Source organism: Taudactylus pleione, unplaced genomic scaffold (genome assembly GCF_031769625.1).
Source record: "Taudactylus pleione unplaced genomic scaffold, aTauple2 ptg000313l, whole genome shotgun sequence".
NCBI lineage: Eukaryota > Metazoa > Chordata > Amphibia > Anura > Myobatrachidae > Taudactylus > Taudactylus pleione.
Window position 1 is genome coordinate 4,603,496 of NW_028284714.1, and position 22,750 is coordinate 4,626,245.

The 22,750-nt window shown below is 46.0% G+C and overlaps 1 protein-coding gene across 1 annotated transcript in view; it reads right to left on the reverse strand.

Annotated features, from left to right (window-relative positions):
- Positions 1-22,750, reverse strand: part of LOC148510699 (solute carrier family 35 member F3-like) — a 75,836-nt gene that overhangs the window by 27,361 nt on the left and 25,725 nt on the right. The window contains exons 3-5 of the mRNA XM_088442498.1: positions 21,869-22,082; positions 19,619-19,744; positions 5,129-5,324 (exon numbers count right to left, since the gene is read on the reverse strand). Of these exons, the coding sequence (XP_088298624.1) occupies positions 5,129-5,324; positions 19,619-19,744; positions 21,869-22,082 (536 nt within the window). The remainder of the gene's footprint in view (positions 1-5,128; positions 5,325-19,618; positions 19,745-21,868; positions 22,083-22,750) is intronic.

Below are 22,750 nucleotides of genomic sequence, written 5' to 3' on the forward strand. Positions count from 1 at the left end.
CCAAGCCCCGGAAGCAGGCCTGGAGTACCAGGCGTCCGGCTCCTAAGCCAGATGACAAGCCTGTGGCCTGACGGTCTGGGCCTCCCTTTGGGGGATCCCAAAGTGGGAGGCCGCCTGCTGCAGTTCGCCCGGTGTTGGTCAGTCTCCACGACAGACACTTGGGTTCTCGAGGTGGTTTCTCACGGGTACGCCCTCTCCTTCCGGCACAGACCCCCGGCTCGATTCTTCACCATGGGTCTGCCATCAGACCGGAACAAAGCCTTGGAACTGCGGAAAGTTTTGCACACTATGCTCCGGGCTGGAGTTATAGTGCCTGTTCCATTCTCCCAGAGGGGCCAGGGTTTCTATTCCAATCTCTTTTTGGTGCAGAAACCAATGGGTCGTATCGTCCGATTCTCAACCTCAAAGCTCTCAACAAGTCTTTGCGGGTGCCGAAGTTTCGGATGGAGACCCTGCGGTCCATCATTCTGGCGCTGGAACCTGGGGACTATATGGTGTCGTTGGACATACAGAACGCTTACCTGCATGTCCCTATTCTTTTGCGCCATCAGCAGTTCCTCAGGTTTGCAATCCACAACGACCACTTTCAGTTCCGGGTGTTGCCTCTTGGCCTGGCGACAGCACCACGTGTTTCACCAAGGTGATGGCATCATGGTGGCTTCACTGCGGCTGCAGGGAGTCCGCATGTTACCGTACTTGGACGACCTTCTCTTGGTGGCAGGATCTCCAGAGCTCCTTCTGCGCCACTTGGACCTGACCATTGCGGTACTGCAACGGCACGGCTGGTTGATAAACTGGCAGAAGTCCACACTGATCCCGTCTCAGCGGATTCTGCACCTCGGAGCCTTATTGGACTCCGGACAGCAGAGGATCTTTGTGACGGGGGAAAAGATCTCTGCCTTGCAGTCGAGGGTGCGCAGTTGTCTGCAGAGCCGCCGGGTGTCTCTGCACTCGGCGATGAGGTTACTGGGCTCCATGGTGTCGGTATTCGACATGGTGGAATATGCCCAGTTTCACTCCAGACCTCTGCAGCACCTGATCTTGTCCAAATGGGATGGACTTCCTCAGTCTCTAAAATCCCAGATGATGGTGCTCACTCTGGAGGTTCGCCTGTCCCTAGCCTGGTGGTTGCAGACGACCCATCTCAACAAGGGTCATCCGTTCTGGATGGCGAATTGGGTCCTGTTGACAATGGACGCCAGTCTTCGGGGCTGGGGAGCAGTTTTGGGTCCACACTTGTTCCAGGGCAGGTGGACTCAGGCAGAAGCAGAGCTTCCAATAAACATTTTGGAGCTCCGCATGGTGTTCAATGCTCTCCAGCAGGCACATCTGGTTCTCCGAGGTCACCCAGTGCAGGTCCAGTCAGACAATGCTACCACCGTGGCCTACATAAATCGGCAAGGAGGAACCCAAAGTCGGGCGGCTCTCGTAGAGGTGTCCCGAAGCCTGGTATGGGCGGAATGCAATCTTCCGGCCATATCAGCAGTCTTCATCCCGGGAGTGCTAAACTGGGAGGCGGACTTTCTAAGTCGCCAGGACGTTCATCCGGGGGAATGGTCCCTGCACCCGGACGTTTTTCAACTGCTGGTGGACAGGTGGGGTCTTCCAGAGATCGACCTCATGGCGTCCCGGCACAATAACAAGTTGCTGGTGTACGGGTCTCGCACAAGAGACGAAGAGGCGTCTCTGGTGGATACTCTGTCCGTCCGGTGGACGTTCCGGTTCGCTTATCTGTTTCCTCCATTTTCCCGTCTTCCGCTGGTAATCCAGAAATTCAAACAGGAAGGAGGGACGCTCCTGTTGATAGCTCCCGCATGGCCCAGACGGCACTGGTTTTCAGACCTTCAGGGTCTGTCCGTGGACAGTCCTCTGCGGTTACCGCTACGACCGGACCTTCTGTCACAGGGTCCTTGTCTTCACCCGGACCTGACTCGGCTGTCTTTGACGGCGTGGCTGTTGAGATGGTCATGTTGAGGTCCAGGGGGTTTTCCAGCTCTGTAGTGCGAACCATGCTAAGAGCTCGGAAACCGTCTTCAGCGAGAATATACCATCGCGTGTGGCATACGTTCTTCCAGTGGTGTCGACCAAGAGGTTATGCACTGCGGGAGTTTCGTCTGTCTAGAGTGCTAGCCTTCCTACAAGCGGGACTAGACCATGGGCTTCGCCTTGCTTCTTTGAAGGTGCAGGTTTCTGCCCTGTATGTCTGATTTCATCGTAGGATTGCTACAATCCCTGATGTGCGCACCTTTATGCAAGGTGTTCTGCGAATTCAGCCGCCATTTGTTCCACCTGTGGCACCTTGGGACTTGGCTGTGGTCCTGAGGGCTCTCCAAGGACCGCCGTTTGAACCACTGGGCTCAGTGGATCTTAAATGGCTAACAGCTAAGACTGTTTTCCTTCTGGCCATAGCTTCGGCCAGACGTGTTTCTGATTTAGGGGCTCTCTCTTGTAGACCCCCTTTCTTGATGGTTCATGGGAACAGGGCAGTGCTACACACTTGTCCTGAATTTCTTCCTAAAGTTGTTTCCCAGTTTCATGTTAATGAGGAAATAGTTGTACCGGCTTTTAACTCACCTGGTCTTTCAGTGGGTGAGGCCACTTTGGATGTTGTGCGGGCCTTAAGGACTTATGTTGACTGCACTTCTTCGTTTAGGAAGTCGGACGCCTTGTTTGTCCTCTATGGCTTCCGTAAAAAGGGTTGGCCTGCTTCAAAGCAAAATTTGGCAGCCTGGATCCGTATGGCGATTTCAGAAGCTTATCTTCATGAGGGCCTGCCGGTTCCTCCTTCTGTGAAGGCTCATTCCACTAGGTCTGTGGGTCCTTCGTGGGCAGCTCGACGTGGTGCCTCTGCAGTCCAGATCTGCAAGGCGGCCACGTGGTCCTCTGTCCATACCTTTGTGAGGTATTACGCGTTTGACACCTTTGCCTCTCAGGATGCTTCCTTCGGGCGGCGGATTCTTCTTTCAGCACAGGAGCGTCCCCACCCTTGAAGGATACTGCTTTGGGACATCCCCAAGGTATCCTGTGGATACCCTATGGACCCTGAAGTAGAAAATATGAGATATGGTAAGAACTTACCCTTGTTATCTCTATTTCTACAAAGTCCATAGGATTCCACAGGACTCCCGCTCTGTCGCACCTGTGCTGCAGATGGGCTTTACTCTGGTCACCGGTTTTTCCGTCTCCCTCTGGTGAGAATGTGATTCTTGTGTGTGTCCAGATCTTTTTTCTCTCTCTTCCTTCTCCTCCTCTGGCCTATGGCTTGGAACGTAACTGAGATGCCTTGGCTCAGGGGTGGGGTATAGGAGGGGGACCCTAGTGCATCCTGGGAGGCTGAAAGCTTAACTCTATGGTGCCCGATGCCTGACGTCATCACCTATACCCAAGGGATCCTGTGGAACCCTATGGACTTCGTAGAAATAGAGATAACAAGGGTAAGTTCTTACCATATCTCATATTTTTGCTCGCTTTCGGCTTCTGCAGTGGGGTTACTTTGCCCTTTGTTTGTGTGGCAGATTATCAGGCTGGTATAGAAGGCCTGGCATGGCAGTCGCTGGCCCCATCAACTGTGAAATCCTATGCAGCTGCATGGCGGGATTGGCAAGGTTACAGCCTTGAACACCCCTCGGGAAAGTAAGTCTTCTGAGGATTTGCTGTTAGCGTTCATTTGGGGGCATTACCGGCAAGGCCAGTCCAAGGCTGCCATGGTCTCAGCACTGGCAGGCATCTCTTATTTCTCCAAGTTGAAGGGTCTTCACGATCCCACTAAGTCATTTATCCTTTCCAAGGCACTGAAAGGGTGGGCTTAGGAGTTTCCTGCTAGTGCTGATTCCCACAGGCCCATTGATTTGCATCTGCTTAAAGACTTGCTTGCAATTATGGACAAGGTTGCTTCTGATGTTCTGGAAGCTTCTCTTTTCCGTCTGGCTTTTGCTGTGGCATTTTTTGGGGAGTTTAGAGTTAGTGAACTTGTTGCGTCTAGCAAGTCGTCAGTTCTAACCGGCTTGTTATTGAAGGACATAGATTTTAGCGACTCGGCGGTTTTGTGCAGGCTCCGTTTTTCCAAGACGGATCAGTTGGGGAAGGGTAGATGGATCACGCTGCTGCTGCTACTGGTTGATCCCTTGGTTTGCCCTGTGCATTTGACATCTATTTACATGGGCCTTTGGTCGTCTGGTTGGGCCCAATGGCTAGTGCATGCTAATTTAACCCTCCTCTTCAAATTCCAGTTTACAGCTATCCTTAGGTGGGGACTTGCTGAGTTGGGTTTAGATAGTGTTTGTTATGGTACCCATTCCTTCGCATTGGCGCTGTAACCGGCGTGGCCATCGCAGGGGCCTCCCCTGCTGATATTCAAAGGATTGGACATTGGAAATCCTCCGCTTATAAGTCTTATGTGCGTTGCAATAAGCTTTAGTGGTGCTCCTTGCAATAACCCGAAAACGTTGCGTACCCACCAATTTTTGAATGGCTAGCATTCAAAAATTGGGTGTGTGAAGGGATTTTTTTAATTTTTTCACCCAGGGACCTATATCTGGCCCAATTTGTCTTCACGGGAGATTTTTTGCGGTAGGGTATAGTCAGCCACAAGCGCTGCGATCGCATCCGATGTACCGATGGTTGCATACACTTCCTGGAGATGACATGCGTAACTGAGCATCTTAAGACAGGTTAGAGGGCGTCCGCATACACAAAGCCATCGCACGCCAAGACATAGTGGGCGTGCTAATGCCTTGCCATGTGATCGCCTGCCTTGCTGTGGGTTGGCCGGATATGCATACGCTGGGTGGGTGCGTGCAAACGCATGTAGTGCGCGGTTCTGAATCGAGCCCTGAGTTTGCAGAGTCTCCTGGCCACCTCAGTTAGGTTAGTAATTTAATTATAAATAATAGCTGTGACTTTTTAGCCAAGCTGTTATGTGTCCGTGTCTTTATTAGTTTAAGTTAACTTAAGTATTATAAGGTGTTTTGGAGTTAATTAAGCAATAAACCAAATGATCTCTTATGGTTAATCCAGCCCTGCTTTATTGTTATTATCATAATGAGGGCTTTGCATAATGCCCAATGGGAGAATGGATTATCAACTGGTAGAGCTTTCAAAAGTATGTACCGATAATAGGAGTACTTACAAAAGAAGAGGAATATTGTTACACATAGATATTCTATGGACGGAGGAAGCAACAGTCCAGATTCTTCCTTTTTCTGCTTCATATATAATAGTAGTGGAACCCACCACAGTAACAGGCTGCTGCAAATGCCATATAGGCCCAAGAAAGTGGCTGTTTCCTGACAATTCAATCTACCAACAAGAAGGCGGAAAAGTACCTGCAACATAAATGGTAGATATCAGTTTTAAATAAAGTCCCTGATCCCATGTGTGGCTATATAACTGGAAACAACAACAAAAAAAAGACAAAGGCCCCTATTTACTAGGGATGTGCAGGCTCGGATAGGTTCGAGTTTGCACGTTGAATTCGGATTTTTTCCTCCAAAAAAACGGAACTCAGAAAGAGGCTAAACGTCATCTTACATGGACGAACATCATTCGTCCATGTAAGATGACGTTTTGCCTCTTTCTGAGTTCCGTTTTTTTGGAGGAAAAAATCCGAATTCAACGTGCAAACTCGAACCTATCCGAGCCTGCACATCCCTACTATTTACTACAATCCGCATTTCAAATGGTGAGTGTAGTGTGATAATTTCATCTAAATTTGCATTGTGAATTTATGAATTATCACGAGACTGTATCAACAGTCTCATGCATGGACAATGCTTGCAATAAAGCTCTGTCCCTGCGAATCATCATGGCATAATTCTCACTGTACTTTTCAGAAAAAATACAGTGAGACTGCCTCCGTGCATGTGCCGACCAGCGTTACCCCCCTGCGATCGGCACCCCCCAGCTGACACTTACCTCTGTGAACGGTGATCTCTCTTCTCCAGTCGGCCTGGTTTCCGGGCTCCTGGTCTGTGACCCCGGTCAGTTGTGCTGTAAGCTGAGATGCTGGTTTACAGCACAGCTGACCAGGGTCACAGTGCAGGAGCCCCGGCAACCAACTGACCGGAGGAGCTCACCGATCACCGGACCTCTGGCTGCAAGTAAGAGTTTTTTTGTTTTTTTTTACTATTCTTTTTTCTACAGTGATTAGTTTGTGGTTTATTTTTCAGGTAAACTACAATTGCCCTTTAATACATTTCAAATAAACTAAAATAATGTGAAAAGGGTGTGAAAACACCCTTTTTCACATTGTATTAGTAAATGAAAGATTGATAATTAGAGCTCAAAGAGACCTATGGGCTTCTACCACATCTTGCTGGTATGAGGGATCTGATCGGATCCCTCCCAGCATGCCCCGTGGCCGCCGCATCGCTTTGCGCATGCGCAGATGGACTCCCGGGTCATAAACCAGGAAGTCCACGGCACAGGATGGAAGCAAAGGACAGCTCTTATCGGAAGAGCTGTCCTTTGCGCCACTGATCGCATATGTTAGTGCATATGCGATCAGTAGGAATGCGGTGACTGGCGGTAAGTATTGCACTATGTTAGTGCATCCCGCCCACAGGGGTAAATGTAATAGCCTGTGGAATGAAGGCATCGGTGAGTTCGGTGTGAGACTGCCCAGGGGCTGGCAACATTCAACCTGGGGGGCAGACACAAGCAAGTGGCCCAGTTTTTCTACTAGCGAATGCAATGTAAAAATTAGGGATGTGCAGGCTCGGATAGGTTTGAGTTTGCACGTGGAGTTCCGATTTTTCCCTCCAAAAAACCGGAACTCAGAAAGAGGCAAAACGTCATCTTGCATGGACGAACATCATCATTCCTGGACAAAAGTCCAGGAATGATGATGTTCGTCCATGCAAGATGACGTTTTGCCTCTTTCTGAGTTCCGTTTTTTTGGAGGGAAAAATCCGAACTCCACGTGCAAACTCGAACCTATCCGAGCCTGCACATCCCTAGTAAAAATGGGCGTGACAACAATGCTGGTGGCATGGTTTCTGTAATGTGCCGGTGATTTAAATAGCAAAGGAAGTATATGAGGGTAAAATTGTTATGACAAAGAGCTATAAATAAATATCATCTATTATGTGCGTCTCCTGGGGATTGAGTTGAGCACCTGCACCCGGCCCTTTGTTCCGCCTTCCCCTAAAGCTCCGTCCCGCAGTGTGTGTGTCTGACCTGGAGAAGGCGGGGCGCAATTCATCAATCACAAAATGGGCAGGGTGCATTTCATGGTTAACAAAATGGGCAGAGCGTAGTGTCCTGCTAAAAGTACCTAGTGGGAACACTAATACGTACGTACAGACACATTAAGTCCACACACACAGGCATTATAAAGAACAAAACAACACCCTTTATGCCATACTGACTCATATAATTTGTATACAAGATATGAAAGATAGATAGATAGATAGATAGATAGATAGATAGATAGATAGATAGATAGATAGATAGATAGATAGATAGATAGATAGATAGATAGATAGATAGATATGAGATACATAGATTGATAGATCGACCGATTGATCGATAGACAGATATAAGAGATAGATAGATAGATAGATAGATAGATAGATTGATAGATAGATAGATAGATAGATAGATAGATAGATAGATAGATAGATAGATAGATAGATAGATAGATAGATAGATATGAGATACATAGATCGATAGTGTGAGTTCACTATCTCTTCACAACAAACACCTGCTGCCTGCATGACCAGGACATGCAACACTGAACTCCTTGTTTGATCATTGTTAAGACATTATCTCACTTGCTGCTATTTGTGCTGCCTCTTTTTTCACAAAAAACTAAATTCTTATTTGTACCAATGCAAAGTAACCTCTAAACCTTGCATATACGGTTTGATTTACCATTGCTTTTGCCTAGCCTCACAACTTTGAACTTTTTTGTATTACTCATTTTCAAAAACACTTTAAATCACATATATTCCCCTCAATAAAACAAACAAAAAAACAAAAAAAAAACATCTTTGTTCATCAAGCATACGCATTCACCAACAGTGTTCTTTCACCGTCATTTTTGAAAAACCTTCAACACTGTCGTTCTCACACATACACTATTCTTACCTCATCCACACCGTGACCATGTTTTCTTCAAATTCTCACTTTACTCAGTGCCTACCTTATCCTTTATTCTGCCCCCTGTTCACACCTCTATCCTTCCCCCCCTAGTCTCCTCCACTTCTCTCCCCTCCTCTGTCTGTATGCCTCCCCTCTGTTTCCCTCCTCCTCTCCCGTTACTCCTCTCTCATTCTTTTCTCCCCCACAATGGTCCTACAACCCAACCACTAAGCTGAGCACCCACCCTCCTCTCCCTATCACTTCACCACACCTTCATCTACATTACACTAATCTCCCTCCCTTTCCTACAAATGCAACCCACCTCGCTTGCCTATTGATCACTTCCTTCCACTCCTGCCTCCATGATCTCGCCTGTGCTGCTCCCTACCTCTGGAACTCTCTCCTTCTCCCTATCAGACTCTCTACCGCTCTACAAATCTTCAAACGGGCTCTCAAGACTCGCTACTTCAAAGCCTTCCAGCTCTCATCCTAACCTGCTGCTTAAATGCTTCTTCCTCACTGTCTACCCTATCTGTGTCACCCCTGTCTGTCTCTCCCCCTATAGAATGTAAGCTCTCACAAGCAGGACCCTCTTCCCTTATGTGCTTTTCCTTCCCTCACTCATACGATCATATACTCAAAACTCTCCACATGGGCACTTAACACTTGGTTGCTGAAGCCCTGCAGCAATGTTTATAAACTATGTTCTTATTGTGTATTGTCTTGTACTGGAAGTTGCTGTTTTACGTGTTTACTCATTTGTTAATGTACTTTGTGAGGCGCTGTGGAACCCTTGTGGCGCCATATAAATAAAGGAATAATAATAATAATAATAATAGATAGATAGATAGATAGATAGATAGATAGATAGATAGATAGGCAGACACATACACACTGTATATAAGCCCCACCCTCCACTTACCTGGTTTCTAGAAGGGTAGAGAAGACAGGAAGCAGCATCCCCTATACACTGTGGAGCACTCCTCACCTCTGCCCTCACTGTCTCTATCCTCCCTGGGTGCCATAAAACTTCTTTTTCAGCTTCTCTTCCTGGGTAGTGGATAGATCCCTTTCCGTTTCTGTACCATGACGTCATCAGTTACTGTCCAGCGTCATTCCCTACCATCCACGTAGGCACAGAGGGGGAAAATAATCTTGTGGCGAGTGTAGCGAGTCACTGAGCCTGAAGCGTGGCAAGGGAAGCAAGCCTGCGAGGGGACAACTGTCTTTGTCTTCTTTTGGTGGACTGTATGGGCAGGAAACCGCACTTGCGCCCTCACTGCATGTCACCTCCAGGCACAGAAACAGAAGATTTATACACTACCCCTCTTCCTGACTGACATACCCTGGTTCTGGACATACTGTACCCTGATTCTGGAATGAATCTTCTGTATTTTTGTGCAACACATCTGGAACGAGTGTACGCATTCCACTTGCGAATGAAGGAACATTCTAACCTTCGAGAGATAAAGTAAAGTTGTCCATAGCAACCAATCAGCTCCTAATTGTCATTTATCTAGCACAGTCTATGAAATGACAATTAAGCTGGGTACACACTGGAGTGACCGGCAATCGGTCTGATGTTCAGGATGATTTGCCTTCACCCTGGACATTGCTTGATTACCAGTACACATTACCCCAATTAATTAATGACGTAACAATCACTCGTTCCGTCCTTCATTAATATGTATGGCACAGCATGTGATATGTGATTCGACGTGCAGCATGGCCAACGACATGTTATAACATGTGATCGTGGGACCGTGCAAATTGGGCATACACACTGCATGACATGCCTGATTTTTCTGTCCGATTTGGCCTATATTGCTCCAGTGTGTGAAGCTGATTGCTTTAGAAGCTGATTGGTTGCTATGGACAACTTCTCCACTGTATCTCTCTGGAAGGTTTGATACATCTCCTCAGGGATCTATTCATAATCCTTTAATATCTACAAAAATAGGTAAGATTAACATTTTCACTAACTTTTGTAGAAATTAAGTTTCAGGGCGACTCATTAACTGTGTAAGACAAGAGATTTTGTTATTATTATTAATATTATCCTTTATTTATATGGCGCCACAAGGGTTTCGCAGCGCCTTACAAAGTACATAAACAGTTGAACAGAACAAGAAAACAGTGACGTACAGTACAAGACATTGCAAGACACGTACATGGTATATAAACATTGGAGTATAGAGTAGATAACAATATAAGTAAAGGAAGGAAAAGCACATGAGGGCAGAGGGCCCTGCTCGTGAGAGCTTACATTCTAAAGGGGTGGGGCAGACAGACAGGGGTGACACAGACAGACAGGGGTGACACAGATGGGGTAGAGGGTTAGGATGACAGATGGGTGGATTCCTATTTTACAGTATGTGAGGAAGTCATTTGGAGTAAGATTTACGCCACTGACATTCTACTTTACGTGACAGTTTTTGTAGGTGTCTGTGGAAAGCCATGGTTGTTATTAGGGGTGAGCGGGTTCGGATTCCTGAAATCCGAACCCCCCCGAGCCCCCCCGATCCGAGTCCGATCCGAGTCAGGCTCGACTTTTCTCGCCTGACTCGGATCTGAAATCGAGGCAAAACGTCATCATCCCGCCTTCCGAGTCTCGCGGGTTTTGGATCCTATATAAGGTACCCGCGTCGGCGCCATTTTCTCATTCGGCTGTGAACAGTGAAGAGGGAGGGTGGGAGTTAGGGCTGTGTAGTGTAGTGTAGTGTAGTGCTGCTGTTGTCCACTACTTCAAAGTCCATAGGGGCTGGCTGTGTTGTGCTGTGCTGCTGTTGTTAATAGGGGCTGTGTCCACTACTTCAAAGTCCATAGGGGCTGGCTGGACTGTGTTGTGCAGTCAGTTCTCCATAGGGGCTGTGTCCACTCCAAAGTCCTGTGCAGTGTCCCAGTCCTAAAGGGGTGCTGTAGTGTTGTCCAGGGGGTGCTCTGTCCATCAGGGGTGCTCCCCCCAAGTGCTAAAAAAATAATATATTTTCTGTGTTTGTGAATTGTGTGCGCAGTAGCCGCACGTGCATCAACAAAGTAGTGCCAAGCGTGCGCCTGTGTCATAAGTAAAGGGCCGGCTGGGTTGACCGTTAAAGGGTGCTGTAACCCCCGAAAGTACACTCCAGTCCAAACCAAAAAAAAAATTATTTTCTGTGTTTGTGAATTGTGTGCGCAGTAGCCGCACGTGCATCAACAAAGTAGTGCCAAGCGTGCGCCTGTGTCATAAGTAAAGGGCCGGCTGGCTTGACCGTTAAAGGGTGCTGTAACCCCCAAAGTACACTCCAGTCCAAACCAAAAAAAAATTAATTTTCTGTGTTTGTGAATTGTGTGCGCAGTAGCCGCACGTGCATCAACAAAGTAGTGCCAAGCGTGCGCCTGTGTCATAAGTAAAGGGCCGGCTGGCTTGACCATTAAAGGGTGCTGTAACCCCCAAAGTAAACTCCAGTCCAAACCAAAAAAAAAATTATTTTCTGTGTTTGTGAATTGTGTGCGCAGTAGCCGCACGTGCATCAACAAAGTAGTGCCAAGCGTGCGCCTGTGTCATAAGTAAAGGGCCGGCTGGATTGACCGTTAAAGGGTTCTGTAACCCCCAAAGTACACTCCAAAACAAAAAAATATATATTTTCTGTGTTTGTGACTTGTGTGCACTGTGGCTGCACGTGCATCAACAAAGGAGCAGCGCCAAGCGTGCGCCTGTGTCCCATAAGTAAAGAGCCGGCTGGCTCATTTCTTAAAGGGTGGTGTAACCCACAAAGTGCACTACTCTCCAGCAAAAATAAAAAAATATTTTCTGTGTTTGTGTGCGCTTTAGCCGCACGTATATATCAATATAACATAAATGGAGGACCAAACTTTCTCCGATAAAAATAAAATAGGGAAAGATCAAGAACCACTTCCTCCTAGTGCTGTTGCTGCTGCTGGGAGTTGTTCATCATCCCAGAGAGGAAGTAGGAACATCACTACTTTTACTAAACAATTGACCCTCCAACAGTCCCTAGCGATGAGGATGAAGTACGACAGCAGTCATCCTGAAGCAAAACGTATAACTGAGGCCTTGACTGCTATGTTGGTGTTAGACGTGCGTCCGGTATCCGCCATTAGTGCAGTGGGATTTAGACAATTGATGGAGGTAGTGTGTCCTCGGTTCCAAATCCCGTCTAGATTCCACCTGCATCCTCAAAGCAGCAGCGACAAGCGTGCGTCTGTCTGTTAAAGGGTGGTGACACCCTCAAAGTGTGCTACACAAACAATTAAAATATTGTTCTTTTTTTTTCTGTCTTTGTGAAATGTGTGGGCTGTAGCCGCACCTGCATTCTTAAAGCAGCAGCGACAAGCGTGCGTCTGTCTGTTAAAGGGTGGTGACACCCTCAAAGTGTGCTACACAAACAATTAAAATATTGTTCTTTTTTTTCTGTCTTTGTGAATTGTGTGGGCTGTAGCCGCACTTGCATCCTCAAAGCAGCAGCGACAAGCGTGCGTCTGTCTGTTAAAGGGTGGTGTAACTCTCAAAGTGCTCCAAAAAATAAAAAAAAATTTTTAATGTGTTTGTGACTTGTGTGCGATGTAGCCGCACTTGCATCCTCAAAGCAGCAGCGACAAGCATGCGTCTGTCTGTTAAAGGGTGGTGACGCCCTCAAAGTGTGCTACACAAACAATAAAAATATTCTTCTTCTTTTTTCTGTCTTTGTGAATTGTGTGGGCTGTAGCCGCACCTGCATCCTCAAAGCAGCAGCGACAAGCGTGCGTCTGTCTGTTAAAGGGTGGTGACACCCTCAAAGTGTGCTACACAAGCAATTAAAATATTGTTCTTTTTTTTTCGGTCTTTGTGAAATGTGTGGGCTGTAGCCGCACCTGCATCCTTAAAGCAGCAGTGACAAGCGTGCGTCTGTCTGTTAAAGGGTGGTGTAACTCTCAAAGTGCTCCAAAAAATAAAAAACTATTTTTTAATGTGTTTGTGACTTGTGTGCGATGTAGCCGCACTTGCATCCTCAAAGCAGCAGCGACAAGCGTGCGTCTGTCTGTTAAAGGGTGGTGACACCCTCAAAGTGTGTTACACAAACAATAAAAATATTCTTCTTTTTTCTGTCTTTGTGAATTGTGTGGGCAGTAGCCGCACCTGCATCCTTAAAGCAGCAGCGACAAGCGTGCGTCTGTCTGTTAAAGGGTGGTGACACCCTCAAAGTGTGCTACACAAACAATTAAAATATTGTTCTTTTTTTTTCGGTCTTTGTGAAATGTGTGGGCTGTAGCCGCACCTGCATCCTTAAAGCAGCAGCGACAAGCGTGCGTCTGCCTGTTAAAGGGTGGTGTAACTCTCAAAGTGCTCCAAAAAATAAAAAACTATTTTTTTAATGTGTTTGTGACTTGTGTGCGATGTAGCCGCACTTGCATCCTCAAAGCAGCAGCGACAAGCGTGCGTCTGTCTGTTAAAGGGTGGTGACACCCTCAAAGTGTGCTCCACAAACAATAAAAATATTCTTCTTTTTTCTGTCTTTGTGAATTGTGTGGGCTGTAGCCGCACCTGCATCCTCAAAGCAGCAGCGACAAGCGTGCGTCTGTCTGTTAAAGGGTGGTGACACCCTCAAAGTGTGCTACACAAACAATTAAAATATTGTTCTTTTTTTTTTGGTCTTTGTGAAATGTGTGGGCTGTAGCCGCACCTGCATCCTTAAAGCAGCAGCGACAAGCGTGCGTCTGTCTGTTAAAGGGTGGTGACACCCTCAAAGTGTGCTACACAAACAATAAAAATATTCTTCTTCTTTTTTCTGTCTTTGTGAATTGTGTGGGCTGTAGCCGCACTTGCATCCTCAAAGCAGCAGCGACAAGCGTGCGTCTGTCTGTTAAAGGGTGGTGTAACCCTCAAAGTGCGCTCCACAAACAATTAAAATATTCTTTTTTTTTTTCTGTCTTTGTGAATTGTGTGGGCTGTAGCCGCACTTGCATCCTCAAAGCAGCAGCGACAAGCGTGCGTCTGTCTGTTAAAGGATTACATCGGTGACAGCATCCAAGTAGGCATGTCAGACAGTCCGTACCTGTACTGGCAGGAAAAAGAAGCAATTTGGAGGTCCCTGTACAAACTGGCTCTATTTTACCTGAGTTGCCCCCCCTCCAGTGTGTACTCCGAAAGAGTGTTTAGTGCAGCCGGGAACCTTGTCAGCGAAAGGTGTAGGAGGTTGCTTCCACAAAATGTGGAGAAGATGATGTTCATAAAATGAATTATCAACTCTTCCAGGGAGACCAGCCTCCAGAACATACAGAGGGACCTGTGGTTCCAGCAGGGATGAATTAATACTCTGTGAGGATGAGGATGTACACACTGAAGAGGGTGAGGAATCAGTGGATGAGGAGGATGAGGATGACATCTTGCCTCCGTAGAGCCAGTTTGTGCAGGGACAGATTAATTGCCAGCTTGTTTTGTGGGGGCCCAAATGAACCAATCATTTCAGCCACAGTTGTGTGGCAGACCCTGGCGCTGAAATGATTGGTTTGTTAAAGTGTGCATGTCCTGTTTATACAACATAAGGGTGGGTGGGAGGGCCCAAGGACAATTCCATCTTGCACCTCTTTTTTTTCTTTGCATTATGTACAGTTTGGGGCCTAGTTTTTCAAACTGCCATCCTGTCTGCCACTGCAGTTTCACGCCTAGATGGGTCACGTGTTTGTGCCGCCCACTCGTGTCGCTTAGCATAGTCATCCAGCTACCTCGGTGCAACCTTTTGGACATAAAAACACTATTGTGAGGTGTGAGGTGTTCAGAATAGACTGGAAATGAGTGGAAATTAAGGTTATTGAGGTTAATAATAGCATAGGAGCAGAAAAACCTACAAATTCTGTGATTTTAGCTGTTTTTATGCTTTTTTTCAAAAAAATACAGATCGATAACACAAAACCCAGAACCCAAAACACGGAAGGGTGGTTTTGGCAAAACCAATCCAGATCCAAAACACGAAGAAAGATCCAGATCCAAAACCAAAACACAAAACACGAAAAGTAGCCGGTGCACACCCCTAGTTGTTATGTCAGTTTACTTAAAGTTTGATGGGTAGCTGGAGCCACTTCATCAAGGGCTATTTAAAGAGTTTGGGTAAGGTGTGAACCAGCAGTCTCAGGTAAATGTGGAAATTGGTGAAAGTATTTGTTGTAAAGAGATGTTCAGATGTAAAATAATGATAAGTTGTGATCGAGTGTGGATGCCATAAGGTGCATTTATTGATTTGAGGTTGATGGGAGACACGTGAAGTTTGCAGGATACATAGTAAATCTGCTGTAAATCCGCTGATATCTCCTGGTTACAATTGTCACACGATTATTTCCACAGTCCCCATACTTTAGTATGGGGATGTAGAATTTATGTAATCCATCATGTTTCGAAAAAGCATTTTTTTTCAGAACTCGGTGGTGTTACTGTATGCAATTCTGAGGTAGCGTACAGTCCCCAAAAGTGTTCAGATCCCTCTTCGCTATGATCTGGCTTTCTGCGGCTGCTACCCCCATCCCTCCTCCCGAATCCACTGCACTCACCACCGCATGAGAAGAGTCTTCATGATGACTGCCTCCAAAAGGTTTTCTTGATATTTATGTAATGATGAATAGACCCTTTAGTCATAAATCAGGGGGAAGGTTACCACAGCTGCAGGCTTATGAAGAGTTGGATAGAGTGTAAATATGTCTGTTTTCATGTGCTTTGATGATGATAACAAGTACAGTAGCAAACGAGGTGTATGGATGGGGACAGGTGAACTACACATATGCCTAAAATGCTGCATATGGGTGAATAATACACATTTATTTCCAGGCATGCAAAGACTGAGGCGTATACGGCTGATTTACTGTACATTCAATTCTGCATCAGGCCAAACATCTCTATCTCAAAGGTGCCAACCAGCAGAATTCCTCATCCCCTGCATTCACTGGATTGTATTGCTATGCTTTAACTAATTCCGTCTAGCTTCTTGTACTTATTGTTTGTAATTTAATATGTATTGTTCCTTGTTTCTCATGCTGCCAATAAGATCACCTCACCAGATTACACAAATGACTGAACAATGGCAGATCACAGGGAGCTCTATGCAACATGGTTGTGCATGAAGAACACCGTAAAGGACCGCTCTCTCGGTAAGAGCGGCTCTTTGCGATATAGGGACGTCCGGGTCTATGACCCAGAAGCCCCTCGGGCGTCCTTCTGTGCATGCGCAGAAGGACTCACATGCCGCAGGGGGTGCTGGGTGGGATCCCATAGGATTCTATAGGGCAACTCCATCAGGAGATGGTGTTACCCACCACAACCAAGCCCCGGAGCGCATCGCATTCCGGGGCTTGGTGCATATGAGAAATGCGGTCAAACTCTCATTTTCAAGGTTTGACTGCATTTCTCTCTTTGCTGCATCCTGCGCTATGTGTTTCATTTAGATTTGGCTGTACATCAGTAGGTTCCAAATAAGTTACATACAAACTGTACATGCATATATACTGTACACATACATGTATAGATACTGACTGAAGTAAGAAAAGTTGAAACTTGATAATTGGTGCAGCCACTGGCTGAAGTAAGAATTGATAGTTGATAGTTGGTGCAGCCACTTGCTGAAGTAATAAGAGTTGATACTTGATAATTGGTGCAGTCACTGGCTGAAGAATTGATAGTTGGCGCAGACACTGGCTGAAGTAGGAAGAGTTGATACTTGATAATTTGTGCAGCCACTGGCTGAAGTAAGAAGAGTTGACACTTGATAGTATCAGCCACTGGCTGAAGAATTAATAGTTGATAGTTAGTTGTTGATGCAGCCTCCGGGCTGAGTAGTAGTGGAATACAAAGCTATGATTAGGAAGGAACCAGTCCTGCAACAGCCTTGAGGGATGGAACTCTTGGCAAGTTGCGGCCATTATAGCCTGGAGGGCTGGTGAGGAGTGATGACAGGTGGCCTTTGGGCCATGAAGCAGCATGTGGCCTTTGGGCCGTGTAGCAGCCTTGAGGGCTGAGAACCCTTGGCTGAATGTCACTGTTGTGCGACTTGCGCCGCCAGGTTGACACAACAAGCAGCAGTTGGTTCAGAATTTTCTTTAAAAAAAATGAAAGGGGCATGCAGGAGATGCTGTCTGTGGCCATTACAACTTCTGGACATTCATAAACCATAACATTAAAAATATCAGGCAGCAATGCCCCAAACAGCACATAATGGAAAGGAAAAAGGTGCAAGATGGAATTGTCCTTGGGCCCTCCCACCCAACCTTATGTTGTATATATGAAACAGGATAGTTTAACAAACCAATCACTTCAGCGACAGGGACTGCCACTTGTGGCTGAAATCATTGGTTTGTTTGGACCCCCCACAAAACAAGCTGCCAATGCCCAGAGAACATTGGTGGCAATGATCCCATACACAAACTGGCTTTACAATACATTAGATTAGATGTCGTCATCATCATCGTCATCCCCATCAGTGTGTGCATCCTCCTCTTCTTCACACAATATTAATTCGTCCCCACTGGAATCCACTATTACAGACGCTTCTGTATTTTTTTAACTTAATTGCTGGTAAAGGTCTTCCTTGTGGAATTTGTAATTCATTTAGATGAACATCATCTTTTCCACATTTTGGGGAAGTAACCTCCTACACCGATCACTGACAAGATTCCCGGCTGCACTGAAAACTCTTTCAGATTACACACCGTAGGGTGGGCAACTTAAGTACAGCAAAGCCAGTTTGTGTAAGGGACTCCAAATTGCCTCTTTGTCCTGCCAGTAGTGAAAGGGACTGAGTGACATGTCTATTTGGATGCTGTCCCTAAAATAATCATCCACCATTCTCTGAATGGTGACCATATCAGACAGAGTCACGGTAGACATGTCACTCATTGTAGGCATTTCTTTCAGACCCAACCAGATATCATTAGGTTTTGCTGACTGATCTGCATCACCACCAGCAGTGGGTCTCTTAGGAAAATTTAGTTTTTTCCTGGCAGCTGTAGAAAATGAAGGAGGAGATGCTGCTGTGTCACGTTCCGCTTGAGCTGAAAATTTTTCACCACTAGCTCTTTGCATCTTTTCAGATTTATGTCCATCGGAAAGAAAGACACAAGGTATGACTTAAACCTAGGATCAAGTTTGGTTGCCAAAATATAGTGTCTGATTTCAAGAGAGGGACGACCCTTGGATGCTGTTGAAGCGAATGAAGGGCTTGATCTACAAGTCCGACATACTTAGCGGAATCACTCAGTTTCAGTCCCTCCTTCAGTTTCTCCAGCTGCTTTTGAAAAAGTCTGATTAGGGGAATTACCTGACTCAAGCTGGCAGTGTCTGAACTAACTTCACATGTGGCAAGTTCAAAGGGTTTGAGAACCTTGTGCAACACGGAAATTATTCTCCACTGCGCTTGACTAAGGTGCATTCCCGCTCCTCTCCATATGTCATAGGCTGTAGTGTAGCCTTGGATGGCCTTTTTCTGCTCCTCCATCTGCTGAAGCATATAGAGGGTAGAATTCCACCTAGTTACTACCTCTTGCTTCAGCTGATGGCAGGGCAAATTCAACAGTTCTTGCTGGTGCTGAAATCTTTAATCTTTGGGGGGCACTTGGGGGGAGAGGACCCCTGAATAAGGCAGCAGCCCTTTGATAAATGACACAGGCAGCACACCTGCGCACCTACGTTGCTGATAATAAGTGTGGCTAACGCACACACAGAAATAAAAAAAAAATATTTTTATTTTTTTCACACTGGGGGTGAAGCGCACACCTGATGGACAGAAACACCCCCTGGACAACACAGCAGAACAGCCAGACAGAAAGCCCCTATGGACAACAGCCAGCCAGCTCCTATGGACTACAGCCAGCCAGCCCCTATGGACAGAACAACATCCAGCCATCACCTATATGGATTATGGACAACAGCCAGCCCCTATATGGACAACACCCAGCTCCTATGGACAGAACAACAGCCAGCCAGCCCCCATATGGATTATGGACAACAGCCAGCCCCTATGGAAAACAGCCAGTCAGCCCCTCTGGACAGGACAACCTCACAACAGCCAGCCAGCCCCTATATGGACAACAGCCAGCCCCTATGGATATTAAGCAGCCAGCCCCTGAGTGACTGACAACACAACTGTAGCCAGCCCCTATGCACAGCAGCACAGCTCCCTCCATCTTCACTCTCCACAGCCGGAATTAAAAATGGCGGCGATCGTGGGACCTTTTATACAATCCAAAACCCACGAGATCCGACAGCAGGATGATGACGTTTTGCCTAGTTTTGAGATCCGAGTCAGGCGGGAAAACCCGAGTCGACTCGGTTCCCCTAAGTTCGGGTGGGTTCGGATCTCTGAGATCCGGTCCCGCTCATCTCTAGTAGTGAATCAGGGCCTGAGTACAGTAGTACAGTATTACTAATAGGCTAATAAAGTCGTTTTTTTCTGTTAATTCTCACTATTGTGTTAAATCATGGTGGCATTCCTGAATATAATACTGTACTGTATGTAGTGACCTGTTGCTGTAACAGTGTTACAGCACCTTGTCTGCATTCTGTGCTATGTTACAGTACCTCATTCATTGCTGTGAGAGCAGCTGCAGAGAAGGTCAGAATTCGGCCAATTGGAGCCTCTACGTCAGGACTTTCTGTGTAGGACGACATCACCACCCCGGCCATGCAGCAAATAACACCAACAACCTGCAGGATGTGTTGTGTAACTACAGGTACAACAAAGAGAGGGCAAAGCAGGATAGGAGTAAGGTAACAGATCACTAAAACAGCTGTGTGTTTACATGCTTTGTACTCAGAGAGACTGGATAGTATGGATAAAGAGGACCTCTCTTACACCAACCAACACTTGGTTGCTTTATAACATCCAATAAGTATTTCTCTAATGTTAGTGATTTGTTAAATACAGACAATTATCGTTGGAAATTACCTTTTAATCATCTTTCCACAGCTATTTTGATAAAGCGCTATTTCTATGTTTGTAGACTTTAGAGTGTCAAAAAACTATATAATGCAAAAAGACAGAAACCATACATTCAGTGGAAACGTCTGTTTTCACCATATATAGGCATACATGCCTACTCTCCCGGAAGTCGCGGGAGGCTCACGATTTTTTGGGTAACCCCCTGCGCCCCTGGGCAAGTAGACACTTCTCTCGCATTCTACTCACTTCCTAGTGAAGTGGGCAGAATGGGGAACATTTTCTCGCGAATCGGCGGGTCCGCGAGTAGGGCTTAATGACGCAGATCATCTGGCCCTGTCCTCCAGAACAGCCCACCTGCTTCTCCTCCCCGGCTTTCTCCTGGGGAGGAAGTGTCAGAAGTCAGCAAGTATGTGATAGGGCTTATCCTTATTTAACAAGTAGTTAAATCAGTTATCACCTAGGGAGGTGATAAATATCAACAGTTATCGCTACCTATAGCCTTCGATAGTTTCCCCAGCCAAGCATGGGGATGCCTGTATAAGTAGGCTTGTTGTGCTATACAGGGGCACCAAGCATGGGGATGCCTGTATAAGAAGGCTTGTTGTGGTATACAGGGGCATCAAGCATGGGGATGCCTGTATAAGAAGGCTTGTTGTGCTATACAAGGGCACCAAGCATGGGGATGCCTGTATAAGAAGGCTTGATGTGCTATACAGGGGCACCAAGCATGGGGATGCCTGTATAAGAAGGCTTGTTGCGTTATACAGGGGCACCAAGCATATTGATGCCTGTATAAGAAGGCTTGTTGTGCTATACAGGGGCACCAAGCATGGGGATGCCTGTATAAGAAGGCTTGTTGTGCTATACAGGGGCACCAAGCATGGGGATGCCTGTATAAGAAGGCTTGTTGTGCTATACAGGGGCACCAAGCATGGGGATGCCTGTATAAGAAGGCTTGTTGTGCTATACAGGGGCACCAAGCATGGGGATGCCTGTATAAGGAGGCTTGTTGTGCTATACAGGGGCACCAAGCATGGGGATGCCTGTATAAGAAGGCTTGTTGTGCTATACAGGGGCACCAAGCATGGGGATGCCTGTATAAGAAGGCTTGTTCACCAAGCATGGGGATGCCTGTATAAGAAGGCTTGTTGTGCTATACAGGGGCACCAAGCATGGGGATGCCTGTATAAGAAGGCTTGTTGTGCTATACAGGGGCACCAAGCATGGGGATGCCTGTATAAGAAGGTTTGTTGTGCTATACAGGGGCACCAAGCATGGGGATGCCTGTATAAGAAGGCTTGTTGTGCTATACAGGGGCACCCAGAGGAGGTATTATATTAATTACCTGGGCCTGTTGGAGGCTGCAACGCTTAGTTTTTCAAATTGCTTTGTTTTGCTTTGTTTCAAATTGCTTTGTTTTGCTTTGTTTCCTCATTACCCAGGCCCTGTGAATGTCTCAACGGAGCAGGTGGTATATGCAAATAAATAAATAAATAAAAACTATTTTTTTAAACATAAATAATTTAGAAAAATAAATGTTCTGTTATTTATTATTTTGCTTTTCTTTTGTCAGAAGTGACATTGGAAGCCCGTGTATGGGAAGGTGGGCCACACTTCTGCAATTACCTCCACACGGGCTGGGCGGGTAAATTGCAGCTTTCTATAGCTTCTTAATGCTATACAGTATAAAGCATAAAGTAACAATAAAAAACCTTTACTCTCACTGTTGCTTGATATAAATATACCCCTAATTGAGGGTTATGTGACACCCTGGATAATTTGGCCCCTAACCTACAAAAAAGTAAAACAAAAAAGCACCCTGCACTGACTGGAATGCAAGGATGGCGGATTGTCAGAGCAATTGTGTACAGAAACAATGTGTTACTCACTCTGACCCCCATAAATTGTTCCTTTAGTATGGTCCAAGAGAGGAGGTAGCACAAAGCCTTGTTGCAGGAATATAGTGTGGTTACTTCTGAGGTGCATAGACTGCACAGTGCCAGGAGATAGAGGGACAAGGAAAGCAGAGAGAGACTACAGATGGGAAAGATTCTCTTTATGACCAGCACAGGTGTAACTTTGTGAGGACCAAGAGCTTTCCAGCTGGAAGACAAGAGCAGGTTTAGGAAAGAGAGACAGAGTAGATATAAAGGAGTCAGGTAATATAATTAAATTACTGTGACAGAGCTACATGAGGGACTTAATAAGGTCAAATTAATAATCTGAGGTGATCCTATTAGTCTCTTAAATCCTCATTAATCTACAGCCTGCTACCCAGTGATTGATGCAGTGATTGGTTGTTTTTAATAAAAAGTATAAATACTGTAATCTAATCATTAGGTTTATATGCAGAATGAAAATATATTCCACAAAGAAGTAAATAGACAAAAAGTTATGGTAGAAAATAAAAAGATTTCAGCCACATTAATTTATTGAACAAAACTTAGGGAAAAAAAAATATATTTTCTGACTGTGTAAGGCCTGAGACAGCCATTTTGAGCATCTTTAGATGGTCTGTCCACAAGCTAATGTTGCACTCACGAGGAATTTGCACCTAACTCTAAATCAGCCTTATTGTTAGCACCACTGAGGAGGGGTTAATCTAATTCCTTTACCCAAGGCATGTGGTACAGGTTGAGTCTCCCATATCCAAATATTCCGAAATACGGAATAATTTTAGCTAGGGGTGTGCACCGGCCACTTTTCGTGTTTTGTGTTTTGGTTTTGGATCTGGATCTTTCTTCGTGTTTTGGATCTGGATTGGTTTTGCC